The sequence below is a fragment of the Mizuhopecten yessoensis genome, unplaced genomic scaffold, assembly GCF_002113885.1.
Source record: "Mizuhopecten yessoensis strain PY_sf001 unplaced genomic scaffold, ASM211388v2 scaffold10603, whole genome shotgun sequence".
NCBI classification, from domain to species: Eukaryota; Metazoa; Mollusca; class Bivalvia; order Pectinida; family Pectinidae; genus Mizuhopecten; species Mizuhopecten yessoensis.
This window is the reverse complement of record NW_018408629.1, coordinates 547,254-565,812: the sequence shown is the minus strand read 5'-3', so window position 1 is coordinate 565,812 and position 18,559 is coordinate 547,254. Positions and strand designations below refer to the sequence as shown.

General features: G+C 39.3%; 1 protein-coding gene across 3 annotated transcripts in view; it reads right to left on the bottom strand.

Moving 5' to 3' along the window:
* Positions 1–13,464: 13,464 nt before the first annotated feature.
* Positions 13,465–18,559, bottom strand: part of LOC110461325 (structure-specific endonuclease subunit slx1-like) — a 43,224-nt gene continuing 38,129 nt past the window's right edge. For all 3 annotated transcript variants that reach the window (XM_021514754.1, XM_021514755.1, XM_021514753.1), the window contains exons 5-6: positions 17,127–17,333; positions 13,465–16,364 (exon numbers count right to left, since the gene is read on the bottom strand). In XM_021514754.1, the coding sequence (XP_021370429.1) occupies positions 16,320–16,364; positions 17,127–17,333 (252 nt within the window). In that variant the 3' untranslated portion in view covers positions 13,465–16,319. The remainder of the gene's footprint in view (positions 16,365–17,126; positions 17,334–18,559) is intronic.

Sequence of the window (18,559 nt, the reverse complement as noted above, 5' to 3'; positions counted from 1 at the left end):
TATTGTCAAAACTAAATAGAGGGCGTTTCTGTGTGCACTGAGATAATATAACGGCATGGAGGCATCGATCGTATTTCCGAATGCAGCAAAAAGATAAGAGCGTCGACAAAATATATGTACATTATGGAACTTCGAGGTATTGAAATAACTGCAACCTTTAAGCCCTGAAGGAAGAAATGTTTTTGTTGTGTGCCAAAGAGGTATTCCAAAAGAGAATTGTAAAGCAGTTTAAAAGTCTTCCAAGTGTCGATACAAATATACTTTGGTAGATATCATTGTATAGGAGAGAATGGTAGAGAAGCAGAACACAACGTTGAAGATATGCCAAGACACAGACTTAACTCTTACAGTAAAAATGCTTCTTTAGTAGACTGAAATTTTAGGCTATTACCTAATTTTAATAGATTACCACATTGAAGAATAGGCACACTCACAATATATGCCAAAGAATGCTATATACAGAAACTTCAATTAGCGTAATCGTAATTAAGTCGAGAATTAAAGCACCTGAAGCAATAATGTAATTTAGTTTATCGACATTTTATTTTCTTAAGCCTCGTTCATATGATACTATGTTATATGTGTTGTCTCTTAATTATCAACATTTATACAGAGCTGAGCTGAGCTGATTTGTTTTGTTGGTGATAACATATTTGGTGGCAGCGGCGGGATCATCAAAAGAAGGGAACCGTTATTAAAGGATAGCGCTCGTTTAAGAGTATTACAATTGCGGGAAATGAGGAGAACTCAGATAAGCATGATAAAGTGACAGTATCTCAACCAAAGCTTGAAATCAAAAGGCATGAAATTCAAAATGGAAGCTGCAGAAAGGGAATGTAGACATCGGCGAATGCTTAAGGTACTTGTATTAGAGTTTGAAAAAGCGGGTTAACTGCATTGTCATCACATGCAGGATGGACAGACGAAGTTAAAATGTTATATCTTATAACATAACTACAGGCTAAAGCTGTAGTCATTCATGCTCATGACTCAGTAAGGCACCGATTGAAAGATAACTACAGTAAAAAGGGAACTACAAGAGTCAGAAAAAGGACTCATTGCGAGGATGATTCGGCGACGGATACCACAATTTATGGGTGAATATTTTCAGAGTGTACTGCCAGCTTCGCAAGCACAATGAATACGCCGTAATAAAAAGGGTCGAGTTGTGCTATTGAAGCCGCAGCAGATTATATTCTACTAGAGAGAAATACACAAAAGCCAACGCAAGGTAAAGTTTCAAATGGGAAAACTTTAATATTTGAAAAAGACCAGAGACAGGAAAATCAGCGACAGGTAAAAAAATGCAGTGCAACACCTGTAATAAGTATGGTCATTTCGCTAGGAAATGCCCTTAAAATAAAGATAGGAAAATTATTGCAAGATTTCTGTGAAGGACACAAGGTCAGATATAACCTTGATTTGGGAAGACGTTGTTGACCCTAGTTGTGTATTGGATGGTCAGCGGGAGTACAGCGATCCGACAGTGTTCTCAGCCAAGCTTACTATCGTTGATATTGACACGCCATATAACGCAGATGTAAGATTAGTGCCTGATCTTGTCGCTTAAGCTCTGTTTGGTGGACATCTCAAATCAACTATACTGAGGGATAACACCAGATGACGTACATGGTCATATGACTTCAGACTAAAGGTGTTTTGTTAACGTGAGAAGACGGCCAATAGTTTTCGTGGATTTATTTACAATTTTAAACTATCTACTTGGCTTTTTTTGCTTTCTAAATAATGCCTTTTATTTGCTATCGTATTGCTTCGTAGTGACACGTGCAAGTTGTCAGCGTGTGACGGTCACGTGTTTATCTAGGCGCGTTTCTGTATGTTTTGCGACCGTGAACTTTGATGGTCATGACTGACAAGACAGTAGCCATCGATGCACCTGGGACAGGCATACCAGCCACAAACCCACACTTGGGCATGATAGCCCCGGGCAGTAAGATCCTGAAGACACACGTTTCATCCCGTTGCGGCACTCTCAGTGAGTGGTTGCGGGATCTCCATTAAACAGTGCGAGAGATGGGTAAGAGGCAGACTTCAAAAGAATATGAGGAGCTCGCTGATACATCTAAGCCATCTTGGGCCGAGTCTACAACCCTACTAGAGGATAGGTACTATTGAACGACAAACAGTCCGAAAAGGATATTGACATCGATATGTCCGAGGACAATCGTTCTGTTCGTTACAGGAATTCTGTCTTCACTCCTTATTGGTACTCCAAATCCCATGAGATGCGTGCGCATCGTTAGAAGTCATAGCGTACTTTGTTAGCAAAATTCGCAAATGATCATTCGTAAATACTGAATGTTTACTGTATTTACATTTGAAATTAAGACTTTTACCACTCAAAAGGCTTTCGATAGTGTGTTTATGACATACATGTATATGTTATTTCGATCAGTGTATTGGCCGGCTAGGCTACAATACTAAATTGTCCCTGGCGAAGGGCTGTCTCGCTGTGGTAGCTTTGGCAGGATGCATGGCTGCCTTCTTGGATCCGCAAAAAATCGTGCGAGAATTTGACATTGTTGGAGATATTGTCAACAACATGGAACCTAGATATGACGAAAAGTCTAGTAAAAGGGGATATAAAACAAGTGGATCAAGCCATACTAGTAGAATAGAAGTCTCTTTCCGCTTCGGTAGGACAAAAACCTACCCCGACAGTCAGTACCTCAAATAATGACGTTGTCAGGACATTGGTCAATGAGGTTCCGCCAAAAGCACCTCTAGCAATTGACATTAGTGAAAAGCCGATGCCAGGACCTTCAGGTATAGAAGTGTCCTCCTCCGATGGGAGTTTTCCCGGAATCATTTACGGTAGTCCTGGCTATAGTGCAGAACATGAGCCAAACACAAATGCATATGTTCAACAAATGACATCGTCAGATCACCGATAATACTCAGATGACTTTAACTGTCAAATCGACGATGAAAAGGTGGACGTGTGTGATCAGATTGACGCAATACTTGGAGATTCTGATTTCGACTCTGACAATAGAAAAAGAAAATAACATTCGTGACGCAAGACCCACGCCGGACAATAATGGTAATTGTGTCGGAAGTAACGAACTACCAGAGTGCTTGAAGGAACACGCTCAGGATCTGCCCGGAGTTAGGATCTCGGAGTACCAGTAAGGAGCGAGGACGACATAATTTGAAACTTAAATGAGACTTACCTTTAAGTTGAAATTTGACCACGTGCCAACCCGTATTCCCACCATGTACTTACATGTACTTTTAGCTTGTACGGATACACCTTCTTATTTTGGTTGTATTTGTTTTATTAAACGCAATCCTTGAATAGTCATATTGTGTACTAATATTATACTAGCGGAAAAAAGAAACTGTGCATGCGGAGAATTGTTATTGAACATGTATTACCAACTGTATATACATGAAATTTCACACACATGACCGAGTATGACACATATACGTACACTATCCGTGTCATTGACAGTTTTGTCTCTACACGTTTTCATGTCAATCGAAACACAATCCGGGATTTGTGGAGACGACATCAACAGTTTGGCCACGTCGGCGATCGACCTCGGGCGGGACGTCCACGTGTGACGTCACGTCAACAGGACAACCATATTCGGCTTGTCCATTTGAGAAATCGCTTCCAAACGGCAAGTTTGACTGCAAGGACAATCCCTGGGTTGCTACCAATAAGCCCGAGAACTGTACGGAACAGATTGCGTGAACGAGCTATCCGTCCGCGACATCCTGCAATCCGCCCAGTTCTTCTGCCACGTCATCGTGTAGCACGCCTGGACTGGTGCAGAAGGCATCTGCGATTTACTCGACGGAATTGGGCAGGCATTTTGTTTACGGACGAGTCGCGAGTCCACCTGGATAGTAGTGACGGCCGTTTCAGAGTGTATCGTTGCGTTGGAGAACGTTTCCGTGACGCGTGTGTGGTACAACGACGTTTTTTCGGCGGAGGCAGCGTTATGATTTGGGGCGGCATCACAGCCAACGGGAGAACGCCTCTGGTGGTTGTTAACGGGAATTTGAACGCACTACGTTACCGTGACGAGATCCTCCGGACCCAGGTCGTTCCATTCGTGCAAGGGCAGCAACGTCACATTACGCTACAGCAGGACAACGCCAGGCCACACACAGCTCGTGTCCCTATGGACTTTCTGGCCCAGCAGAACGTTGACGTGTTACCCTGGCCTGTTGTATCCCCCCGATCTGTCGCCCATTGAACACGTCTGGGATGAAATGAAGCGCAGATTACGGGCATTACCTAATCAACCGGTGACGTTGTCTGATTTGCCTGCTGCGTTGGTACAGATCTGGAATGGCATCCAACAAGCATTCTTGAACCGTCTGATAGGCTCCATGCGTCGACGTTGCCAGGCTTGCATTCAGGCAAACGGTGGACGTACGAGGTAATAACTTTGTGAATTCAGTATTGACCCCTGCTGTGTTTACGTCACTCCTGAGCGGAACTTATTGATTCCATAACGTGGAAAATGGAATGCAACTGTTAATAAATAACAAATAAATTGTCCCTGAAAACCTTGTTGTTCTACGTCATACACATTTATTTTTATAATACATTTTAGGCATGCACAGTTTCTTTTTCCCGCTAGTATAGTAAGGTGTTCACTCACACTGCGTTGAAGTATAATTGCTAACGATGCGCACGCATCTCACGTGATCTCTACGTACCATCAGGAATTCAGAAAAGTCTTAAGTCAGGCATTGACATATTTTGCCAGTAATGGCTTTGGATCTGGCGTGTCCGAGAACAAAGTTAAAGAACTGACATCAAAATATAACAAGCCGGCAGTTGTTAGCTACTTAACAGTGGCGAGGGTTATGCTGGAGTTCGGAACAACCTCAGGAAAAGTACTAAGGATTTAGATGCGAAATTGCAGCGCAACCCAACACTTTTGTCCAAGGCTCCCTACCTACTTCTCCATTTAACGGATGTTTGTCTTAAGCTAACAAGGAGAGAAGACATGTCTCACACAAAGGTGAATTACACCATTTCCATGGCCAATGACACAATTAAACTTTGCCAAATAGCTTTCACAGACACGAATTTTCGCAGACGATACATCAACCGTCCTGACTTGAAACCACAGTATGAAGAACTTTGTGCGGACAGATACCTTGTGACATAATATTTATTTAGCGATGACCTAAACACACAGGGAGACTGATACAGCGCGGCTCATGAACTGAGTCAGCGCCCTGCCGCCCCTCCTTTACAGGGGTACCTTATGGGGTATTATCATGGCAACTACATGGTAATCCTTGGAATCGTGCTCCAGGCCGAGATACAGTATCAGGGTCAGCAATCCAATCAAAGTGAAAGGTCTTTTATCCAAAGGCCAAGCCCAAATGTACAAATAAACCGTAGACAGTATATCACCAGATGCTGCTAAGGTGGGTATTTGTTCACAAACTGTTAATGTACCATTGGTGGAGTTCAATACATTTATTAATACCCATGTTTTTTTACGACTGTCAACTAAGCAACTATCTGCATCAATGGCAGTTAATCACATCAGACAGATGTATTTTAAATGTGGTAAGTGGTCATGCATATATTTTGAGACTGAACCGTCACAGATCATACAACCCAAGATGCTGCCTTTATATAAAAGTCATGTTTACATCAACACTCGACAAACCAGTACACATTCGGTGGCAGCTCGGGATGATATTGAAATAAAACGGAAAAGGACTTATTAGTCATTTTAACCAGGATGTTACTGAAGAGGTCTCGTCAACGAGAAAATTCCATCCATGGAGGAACAATACCAACAATAGGTTAGTGGAATCCTCACAAAACTGGAAAGTAAACATCATTTGCCAACGTGAAACTTTTAATACTTTTCGGAACTTTCGATTATGATATTGCTATCTGGATCAGGAACAAAGCCACAAATGTCATCATCGTTCTTGAGGGAGGGAGCTTGTCAAGTTGTTCAAACCCCCAAAACTGTAAGTGAACGTTTAACATCACCAAACGGTGAGGAAAGCAAACAGCAGCTAAAATGGTTACCCAGTTAAACATATTTGCTACCCAGATTTGAAAAATTGGTGATTGAAGAGGACGGGGGAAGCTGAAGATTGAGACAAGGACGTGGACAACAGTCGTCATGGAATAATTAGAAGACAGAAGATTGTTATCATATTTGCAATTATTAACAATTGCCAAAAAGTCAGACATATCGAGATGAGATGCCAAAGTTAACAGTCAAACTAGAGACGGGAATGCGCGCATGCCGGAAAATTTGGAAACTGCGCTTGAATTGGATAAGATATCCGTGTCGCCAGGGTTGCGCTCATGCAAGAAAACGAGGAATCGACGATATGTACAGCCATTACGGCCGGAGGTAGGGATACCCGTGTCGCCAGGTACGTCCCTATGCTTAAGTCAGATGAGGGTATCAGTGTCGTCAGCATATGTGGGAAATCAGGTTCATGGATACAGGATCAAGCGTAACAATAATAAATAACAGTTTAATTGAGGATTAATTGTTGATGCCGACAGATATGAGTACCCTAAGCAACAGGGAGGAAAAACCCTAGATAAGTTCGACATAGAATGTTTAGTTACATCAGAGACGTATATACTACACTGGCTTTATACGTCTCTGGTTACATGGCCGCCGAGAAGACAATACCTCTCACATCAGCTCTCGTCAAATCCTGCATAATCAACTTTTACCAATTTACTTAATTACTAAAATGTAATAATACTAAGATAGGATGTCAAAGTGTACTTCTGGAAAGTGTAGTTCACCAATGGGCTGTATTTAAGAAGGATGAATGAGAAGAATGCAACATCACCCGCATGAAACGAGACTGAAAAATGGCCAAAAATCTTAACAGAATGCTAGATCAAATTCTTAATGCCTCAAGCATTATGGACTTTTCTGAACTTCCCCAACATAATGACACGCATCAAGATATTCCAGAATACTTGAACATCAAAGAAATCAGAAAAGCATCACTATATGTGTAGATAATCCCTACTATTTCACAGAAATCCAGGATAACATCAGAGGGCACACAAACTTAGTTGGTATTCAAAACTATGGGCTTTGTTTACAAATTCGGTACTACGGAGAATACACCTTGCTCTGTTTTTCCAACAACAAATACCATTTTAGTGCAAGGAAATGGCTTTATGGAGTGGACACATATAGAGATTTACTGGCCTACAAATACGTCCAAAATTTGAACCACAGCCAGAGTGAAATCAAATGAAACATTGGTACAGTATAACAGGACATAACCCCGGGCCATGTCACACCTCAACCCCCTTTACTGCCAGCTGTCAGACAGCACCTAAGTATGTATCTCGTTTGCCTGGACGTGTCAGACAGTACACTAATTAAATGTGGAGGTAAATTACACTTGGAAGTGACACCAGTACTCAGCTGTTACAACATCAATACCTGAGGACAGGAAAAGGAAGAAATAAAGCCGATCATAGTCGAATCGGTGTCGAATGACAGGACAATACAACTACAGGTAATCACAACTGTAGTGTATAAGAACATTGTAATGTGAATGAAGTCATATAAATAATAAGGTATCTACAGCTTCATGTTCACAGTAACACAAATATAGACATTTTGATTTAAAAATCTCAAGGGATAAATGTATGGCAGATTGCTGCAATCAAAATATAGGCAACACTAGTACTGAAATAATTTCAGACAAAACATATACCCAAGCAGTGACTAGAGCAACGAAACAGTCGCAAATCCCTCCAACAGTGACAGACATCATAATTCTATCTCCAGAAGAGAAGCTCAAAACCTGCCGTTACGTACAGGTACCTGGTCCAACAGAAGCCAGCAATACGAGAATAACAGCAAATAATTACCAAACAAAATAAAAGGAAAAATGTTATCAAATCCAGAGAAGGGCATATCAACTAGTGTTGGTAGGACATTGCTTATAGGTTCATCTCTACTTTAACATATCTAGAGGAATGGAATTCAACAAAACACTGATATCAGGACATGTGTTGGAGCCAGAATCAGTACCATCAAACAAAGACTTGAATCCGTGAGACTGACTAACTACAGCAGAATTATAATATATGTGGGAGGGAATGATATCCCCAATGGTCATAAAGAAATGACTTTGAAAACCTGACATCGAACATGAAATTCCCAAACAAAAATATCAGGATTGTCTATGATGTTATTACTAGGACAGACTGTTATTTAATTCCAACTAACAGATTTATTTAGGATATGTGTCAAGAAAACCAGTTGAAGTTTATCCCAAACACTGACATTAATGTAGACGAGGACAAATACTATTAACTCTATTAACGCAATTGAATACAACTAACAAAATACGGTACTTCAGTTTTCCAAAGGAATTTTGAAGAAAAACAAGAACTTGTCCACTAACTCATCTAAACCTAGATTAAATACTCTAAAACGAACTTTCAGTTACTCTGGACCTGAAATATGTCATCAGCAATCTTTTTTAATTCAAAGAAAAATGTCACAAATATTTTAAACAAGTACATTATCTGTCTAACTATTTCCATATATTTATGTACTATCATGTATATTATCGAACTGCATGTGGATTTGTTGAAATACACGTACATTGTATATTCATCTATATTGAGTACCTTTTTAAAGAGGGCCTCATGGGATATTAGCCTTAATTGTTTGCTAAATGATTTGTACCCTCTAAAAACAAAGTATTATTGTTATTATTGTTTAATTATTATAACAGGTATGAGATTTGACTGTATTGCTCATATAATATCATATATTCCATGACTGAATCTTTGGACAAAATATTCATCAGGTGTTCGGTGCCAAAATAGGTACAGAAGAGTCCTCAGTAATTTTGCGAACAGTGCCATCGGAGCTGTCTTTATTCCGGCCATCGACGGCGAGAGCAGTCAATTGCTTATAGCAGCAGGAGGTTATTACCGCAAGAACAGAACTACTCTACAGTGGAGAACAGTGGGGAAGGAATGTTTAGCCATCGAGTGGAGTGTTGAGTCCTTTGCTTATTATGCAAGTATTAACAGTAGGGTAAAGTTCCCAATCCAAACGGACCATTACCTGTTGAAGTGGTTAGCTAGAACCAAACAAGAGGCCCAGAGGGCCTGTATCGCTCACCTGGATATCTAAGCAATTATTGCAAAATATTCTCCAAATGACATCCAAGGGACTATGTAGCATATCTGTATTAGATTTTTCATGCCCAGCAATTTTATGTATGGTTATGGGGTGGGGACCTGAACTGTTTCCAAGCTGTGACTCAGAAACTAGATCCCTAGGGTTGTGACCAGACACCAGAATCAATTCTAATATCATGACTGCATTCGTCTCTTTTTGCCCATCATTTTATAGTTTTTGGGTGTGGATCTCAACCGTTTCTAAGTTATGACCCGTCGATCGTTGTAAATTGTGGTATAAATTGTCAAAATTAGGAGTTCGAGGAAGGCTGTTATCAATTTTGAAAGCCATGTGTCTCATCTAAGGGAAGATGCTCCGATTTTTTTGCAAACAACATGGGTCTCGCCCAAGGGGAAATTTTATCCCCAATTATGTTTTCAATGTATGTAAATGACTTTGAAAATGACTTTATTGCTAACGGTGTTAAACCGTATGATTTTGGAGAACTCAGTCTCTTTTTATTAATGTATGCGGATGATTTGGTGCTACTTGCAGAATCAGCCAATGAGCTACAGAATATGTTAAATAGTTTGTCTATATATGCGAACTCATGGAAATTGACCGTTAATACGGCAAAAACTAAGATTGTTGTCTTTAGAAATGGAGGCCGCTTACGAAATAACGAGGAATGGTTCTTCGATAGAAAAAAAATAGAAGTCGTTGAACAGTTTACTTATCTAGGTATTGATTTTAAATGGAACAATAAATTTAATATTGTACAAAAGCAATTATCCGGGCAAGGTCGAAAGTCAGTATTTGCCTTATATACAAAATGTAAAAATATGAATTTAAACTGCCATACTTTGATTAAACTTTTTGACACATATGTTACCAGTATACTGTGTTACGCATCTGAGGTATGGGGCTCGTGCAAAGGCATAGATATTGAGAAAGTTCACCTGGAATTTTGCAAAAGGATATTATGTGTTAAGAAGTCAACATGTAATGTAATGATCTATTTTGAATTGGGTAGATTTCCGATTGTACATACCAGACACTATAATTTAATTAAGTACTGGTTCAAGCTTTTAAATACTAAGAACTGTGTTCTTAAAACTGCCTATGATGAACTCATGTATATGCCAAAGCGAAATACTGTTTTTAATTGGGTAACTTTTGTGAAAGACAAACTTTTTTCACTCGGTCTTGGCGAAGTGTGGCTGAATCAAAATAATGTGAACTCGTCTGAAGCCCTGCCAATTATTAAACAGAGAATCTTTGATAACGCACGGCAAGAATTGTTTGAATTATTAGAGAATTCCTCGAAATGTTTTTTGTATAGACATTTAGTTGATAATTTAACATTACAACAATATTTATGTAAATATATTCCAAAGCGAAATAGAATTGCTCTAACTAGGTTACGTTTATCAGCGCATACGCTGTATATTGAAACCGGGAGATATCGAAACATTGTAAGAAATGAACGTATATGCAGAATTTGTAACTCTGAAGATATTGAAGACGAATACCATTTTTTGTTCATTTGTCCATTTTATCAAGTTTTAAGAGAAAGACGTATAAAATTGTACTACTGGAAAAAACCATCTGTTTTCAAGCTGATTCAATTATTAAGCACAACGAACGTTAAAGAATTAACTATGTTAAGTAAATATATATATGATGCCACCCAGTTGAGGAATAGCATGATATAATGTTAAAATATATGTAACTACATCCATTTTTTGTCCATTCTCCACTGCGTTATTGCAGTGTCTGCCACTGTATTTATATGTATTGTGTATATACTGATGAGCTGTAAAGCTCAAAGTCTATAAATGAATTTGAATTTAAAGTCTGCAAGGGTGGGTCAAACCCTGGGGTCAATTCTAATATCATGACTGCATTCATCTCTTTATGCCCAACAATTGTATATATAGTTTTGGGGTGGGGATCTAAACCATTTCAAAGTTATGACCCAGGGATTAAGTCTCCAAGGGTGGGGCAGATCCCAAGGCCATCCTAGAAGCATATGTGCATTCATCTCTTTATACTCAGTAATTGTATATATGGTTATACAGTGGGGATCTCAACCAAGTAATAAACTGTTTTTGACCCACCTCCTTAGCCCAGGGGGTCAGCCCCACCATTTATACAATTCTGAATCCCTGCCTCCCATGAATGCTTTTGATCAAATATGATTGATATTTACAGAAGAAGTCGTTTATAGCAATATAGCAAAATTGCCCCCCTTTGGCCCTGCCCCTCAGCACCCTGGGGAGTCAGCCCCACCATTTGTACAATTTTGAATCACCGCCACCTCAGGGATGCTTCCAGTCAAATATGAATGATATCCATCACTTAGTTCTAGAGAAGAAGTCACTTAAAGCAATATAGCCAAAGAAGCCTTTTTGGTCCCCGTCCCTCAGCCCCCTGGGGGTTCAGCCCCACCATTTGTACAATTTTGAATCCCTGCCTCCCATGAATGCTTTTCATAAAATATGACTGATATCTACAGAAGAAGTCGTTTATAGCAATATAGCAAAATTGCCCCCTTTTGGCCCAGCACCTCAGCACCCTGGGGAGTCAGCCCCACCATTTGTACAATTTTGAATCACCACCACTCCAGGGATGCTTCCAGTCAAATATGAATGATATCCATCACTTAGTTCCAGGGAAGAAGTCGCTTAAAGCAATATAGCCAAATAACCCTTTTTGGTCCCCGCCCCTCAGACCCACAATTTGTACAATTTTGAATTCCTGCCTCCCATAAATGCTTTTGATTAAATATGATTGATATCCAGTGCATACAATGTAGTTCTACAGAAGACGTTGTTTGTAGCAATATAGCCAAATTGCCCCCTTTTGGCCCCGCCCCTCAGCCCCCTCGGGGGTCAGCCCCACCAGTTGTACAATTTTGAATCCCTGCCTCCCATGAATGCTTTTGATAAGTTATGATTGATATTCAGTGCATAGTTCTACAGAAGAAGTCGTGTGTAGCAATATAGCCAAATTGCCCCCTTTTGGCCCCTCCCCTCAGCACTCTGGGGGGTCAGCCCCACCATTTGTACAATTTTGAATCACCACCACCTAGGGATGCTTCCAGTCCAATATGGTTGATATCCATCACTTAGTTTCAGAGAAGAAGTCGCTTAAAGCAATATAGCAAAATTGCCCCCTTTTGGCTCTGCCCCGCAGTCCTCAGGGGGGTCAGCCCCACGATTTGTAAAATTTTGAATCCCAACTACCTAGGGATGCTGCCAGTCAAATATGGTTGATATCCATCACTTAGTTCCAGAGAAGAAGTCGCTTAAAGCAATATAGCCTAATTGCCCCCTTTTGGCCCTGCCCCTCAGCACCCTAGGGTGTCAGCCCCACGATTTTTACATTTTAAATCCCCAACACCTAGGGATGCTGCCAGTCAAATTTAGTTAAATTCCAATCAGTGGTTAAGAACAAGAAGTCGTTTAAAGCAATTGTTGACGTACAGACGACGGACAGATGACAAACGCCACGGTATGGCATAAGCTCACCTTGGTCCTTCGGACCAGGTGAGGTAACAAAAGAACCAGAGACCTCTGAGGTGAGTTCTCACTCTCCGCCAGTTTCACTATACCATCAAGTATCGTAAAAGCCGAGATAATGCCAACGCAGATAAATTGGTGTGCATTCAATAGAGTATTCGTAAACAAACTGTGAAGCATAAAATTAGATATTTATGTAGCGATTTGGATGTACCAGTTATGAAAATGGACGTGTGTTATAAATCAAAAACATGTTTGTATACTATTCTATTTGTGATATAAGCAAACTTATGGGGTTTACGTGTTATTAGGGAAAATAATTTTATGTGGATGCATTTATTTTGGATTTACCATCACTGAGGAACTTTTATAAGTAGCTGGATCACTGATATACATTGTACAAACTTGTCTAAATTGCACATCGTGTATGATCAGTGTATTATGATAATGGTCTAACAAGCGTTATGCTGTATTTGTGTTCATTGTTTAATATCTAGCCTGAGTGTCTGGAACAGTAAAAAGTCTTCTTTAGCAGGAGGATGTTAATACAGAGTTTGACCACCAAAGGTCAAACAATTGGTCAGTGTGTATCGGACTGCCTGAATTAGGAGTGCCTCAAAAAACAGTTACCAGTATACGGATGCGGCCTGATCAGCAACAGCACCATTTCCTGGGCTGCCATTGATGTTTATGTTAAAAACTCTGTGAACTGACCAGATAGAATCAGTCCTGGTGTGGCCTTGGAAGGGTAGGAGATCAGATGCTGAGGCCATACTATGTTGTGTGTTGTCTTTTAATAATCAACATTATAAATGAGCTGATTTCTTTTGTTGGTTTTTCATTGTTAGAGAAGCATTAATTATAAGCAAAAAGATGTCTTGAATTGATGTGTTGCTTTATTACAACCGAACAGAACATGATAGGTACGAGTTCATCTGCACCGACTTTCTTTATCATTCGCTTACTATTTCACTCTGCCTCTCACCTACTATAACAAAAGGCCCAGAGGGCCTGCAACGCTCACCTGGATATGTCTAAAGTACTTGATATGAGGTAAAGATATCGCACTCTATGGTAGGTACTGTAAGCACAAATGAAATTTCAGAAAGATCCATCCAGTATTCCTGGAGATATAGCCAGCAGCCTTCAAATGTCAAAATCCAAGATGGAAGAATGGTGGCCATCTTGTTTTAATTATTGCACCCTAATAGTAACATGTTCTACAAGAAAACTTGAAGGGGACAAAATTGGGATAAAATCCCTTAATCCCTATGGTAGAAGAAGGGTTTCAAAGGTTTTATCTCTATTTCCCCTTGTTGAGCCCCACCCCTCTGCCATGGGGGCCATTTGTCACACCCTTCATTTATATATTGTTTATTTCTCTTGATAATGAAATGAAATACCCAATACCAAATTAGATTTTAAATATCTTCACTCGTACTTTAGTAGTCTTTTAAATTTTAGCTACTAATCCCCTTCTGAGCCCGCCTCCCGCACCCCTGAAGAAGCTACATCATTTATACAACACTGACGATGCACACCACAGATATAGCACAGATCTAGTGATCCAGATACTGTCATAAAGAAGGGTTCAATTAGGCCTGGGCAGTTCCTGATTTCACAACTGATTAAACATTGGGAAATTCAAATGTTTCCTCTTCAAAAATCGACAGCTTAGGTGTTTACCTGATACATGTATATCATGTTTTGGCCTCAATAATGAATGTCATGGACTTCTATATAGGAAATAAATTATAACTGAAATCAATCATTTTTCACTGAATTATCCCAACACCTCCTTCATACCTCATCTTGATGATGGATAGATAATAACTATATATGCTGAACGAAGCTGAAAGCTCAATTGGCATAGTTATTCTGGAATAATGGTCCAACTTGTGGCCAACACAAGTCGTAATACAAGTCGCCATATCATTGTAACAACATAAAATGTCCTGTCTGTTGAGACATTCCTGATACAACTCACCGTACCATTCTAGTGATATCACAAGTCCTGTCTGTTGAGACATTCCAGATACAAGTCATCGTACCATTCTACTGACATCACAAGTCCCGTCTGTTGAGACATTCCTGATACAAGTCATCGTCCCATTCTACTGACATCACAAGTCCTGTCTGTTGAGACATTCCTGATACAACTCACCGTACCATTCTACTGATATCACAAGTCCTGTCTGTTGAGACATTCCAGATACAGGTCATCGTACCATTCTACTGATATCACAAGTCCTGTTTGTTGAGACATTCCTGATACAAGTCATCGTACCATTCTACTGATATCACAAGTGCTGTCTGTTGAGACATTCCTGATACAAGTCACTGTAACATTCTACTGATATCACAAGTCCTGTCTGTTGAGACATTCCTGATACAACTCACTGTACCATTCTACTGATATCACAAGTCCTGTCTGTTGAGACATTCCTGATACAACTCACCGTACCATTCTAGTGATATCACAAGTCCTGTCTGTTGAGACATTCCAGATACAGGTCACCGTACCATTCTACTGATATCACAAGTCCTGTTTGTTGAGACATTCCTGATACAAGTCATCGTACCATTCTACTGATATCACAAGTGCTGTCTGTTGAGACATTCCTGATACAAGTCACTGTAACATTCTACTGATATCACAAGTCCTGTCTGTTGAGACATTCCAGATACAGGTCACCGTACCATTCTACTGATATCACAAGTCCTGTTTGTTGAGACATTCCTGATACAAGTCATCGTACCATTCTACTGACATCACAAGTCCCGTCTGTTGAGACATTCCAGATACAAGTCATCGTACCATTATACTGATAGCACAAGTCCTGTCTGTTGAGACATTCCAGATACAAGTCACCGTACCATTCTACTGATATCACTAGTCCCGTCTGTTGAGACATTCCAGATACAAGTCATCGTACCATTCTACTGACATCACAAGTCCCGTCTGTTGAGACATTCCTGATACAAGTCACCGTACCATTCTACTGATATCATAAATCCTGTCTGTTGAGACATTCCTGATACAAGTCACCGTACCATTCTACCGATATCACAAGTCCTGTCTGTTGAGACATTCCTGATACAAGTCACTGTACCACTCTACTGATATCATAATTCCTGTCTGTTGATACATTCCTGATACAAGTCACTGTACCATTCTACTGATATCACAAGTCCTGTCTGTTGAGCCATTCCAGATACAAGTCACCGTACCATTATACTGACATCCCAAGTCCCGTCTGTTGAGACATTCCAGATACAAGTCACCATACCATTATACTGACATCACAAGTCCCGTCTGTTGAGACATTCCAGATACAAGTCACCATACCATTATACTGACATCACAAGTCCCGTCTGTTGAGACATTCCTGATACAAGTCATCGTACCATTCTACTGATATCACAAGTCCTGTCTGTTGAGCCATTCCAGATACAAGTCACCGTACCATTATACTGACATCCCAAGTCCCGTCTGTTGAGACATTCCTGATACAAGTCATCGTACCATTCTACTGATATCATAAGTCCTGTCTGTTGAGACATTCCTGATACAAGTCACCGTACCATTATACTGATATCACAAGTTTCGTCTGTTGAAACATTCCTGATACAAGAATACCACAATTCAATCATCCTCATCACTGGCATCTTGGTCCTGGTCACTCGTACACTGTAAATATTAAAAATATATCAAAATGTATTGAAATAATAATTTTTGTACAGTATACAAATACTTCATAGCGAAACCTCTTCAATATTATCGTTGAAGTTTTCGACATCAGAAAAAAACAATTCAAAATAACCATGTCGCTTCATGAGTAATTCATGTTTTAAATACACAGCTTGGAACCTAAGTGGTAAACATGTCTTTTCACTGCTTTGTACAAATTCATACATTTCACCGTAATCTGGTTTCATGTTTATAACAATGGGTAGTTCGATAGTGAATTTATATTTGTTCTCTGGATTAGATTATAACCATCTTCATTTTAACAGGACACATTACACATCAGTGTGGTACTGCATACCGGGAAATGTTGGTCACTGTTGAACTTTCGCCTTTTGAAGGCAAATTTATCATGACGGACAATATTCAACCAATAAATTCTATACATACAAAACACATGTTAAGGGTGAAGATAGCAGTGAGGAAATAGGAATTGCAGTAGTGAGAAGTGAAAATTTGATTAGATGAAAGCTGGTTAAGGTTTCCAGTATACAGTAAGATCATAAACTCAATGCAATTTTTTTTTTTTTTATCTCTCATACACTTTCCATACACATTCACTGTTAAATATCTTTTCGTCTCTCACAAAGCTTTCATGAATATTTTATTTTTATGAAAATCAAATTTGTTTAAAATGGCTTAACTTAATTTATCTCACATTTTACTGCGAATAAGTTACATAATGAGGAATCAGGCATGGCTTACCTCCTCAAGATTCTGGTAACAGCCCATCTTAAATCTGATAAGGTCTCCCCACAGCAATAACTGTTTACAGTTCGGACATGTTCCTTCAACTGGAATGATTTCTCTTTTCTGTTCCTTAGACTTGGCCAGGAACTTCTCGGCTAAGCACACAATGTGAGAAACCATTGAACATTTAGGATGGATGCAACTCACTGTCGTGTCATCCGCCTGAAAAGAGAAATGTTCAATAACAGTGGAGCTAAATGGACTAGCCGCGTTCTGCTGGGAATGCATGGGCCCCCGTGGAATTTATCTGTGGCAATTAAGGTCCATTTCATTTTAAGATGAAGGGAGATCACTATAATGGAAGTTGTTTTATGAACTTTTACAGACAAAAGGCCTTAGCAAGGAACAACATGATGTATTCACCTTTTGTATCATATAAAACTAATCGTCAAAACACCACACGTTAATAATTATTTAAACTACAGCAGGACCAGTTTTATACTTACATACAAAAATGTTGGTATATATTGATTTCCTCAGTTTTTAATTTGCATAAATATCTAAAATTCCCATGACTTCAACAGAATCAAAAGTTTATATTGTACATCAATTATGACCTAATTTACTCTCCATGATTGTTCTGAAACTTTATCAGAAGTCTTCAGACATGGCAGCCATTTTTTTTTTATCTCATTTCCCCTTGAAATATCATCAACACATCCAATCTAATGGTATACAAAGTAATAATGTTTTTCATGCGATAAAATAAACTTTGAATCACTATCATTTATTTGTGAGTGTGATTAATATATATGCTTTCAGGCAATGCACAGGAACATTTAGTGATGTAAGATCTGTTCTTATAATGTCCATCTAAGACTGATTTTGATAGCTAGTGTTAAGAAATAAAAAAAAATGGTACCGTAACGCAGATTCATATTGATCACTGTTGTGCCCCAATTGCAAAGAAGATGATATGGCACAAATGCAACTCCCAATTTAGGCAAGAGGTGGTTCACAAATTATTTGCCTCTTACGTATCATGACGTGGGGTTTTTGGTTTCTTAATCTCCAACATGCAGGGTTGTCTCTAAATATTTAGACACCAATGTAATAGAAGTTCTCTTTTTCCAATATTGCCAAACCTGGGTCTGCAGAATATTACAGATCAGTATTCAAATTATTAAGGTAAATGAAACATTCCTCTACTGGGGGTAATTATATAAGTAACAAGTGACTAGATAGTTTAGCAGTGTTAGAGTATCACTAGTAAATTACTATAATCACCCTGTATTTTACATAATTCTCTAACATACTAGCCATCTATTATAATCATAATGTCATATTTAATTATCAACATGAAGTCGCTAGTGTAAAATGTGTGTTTTATGTACAAAGTCATGCATGTACACTTGCATAAGTATGAAATACTGAAGGAGGAGGGGAAT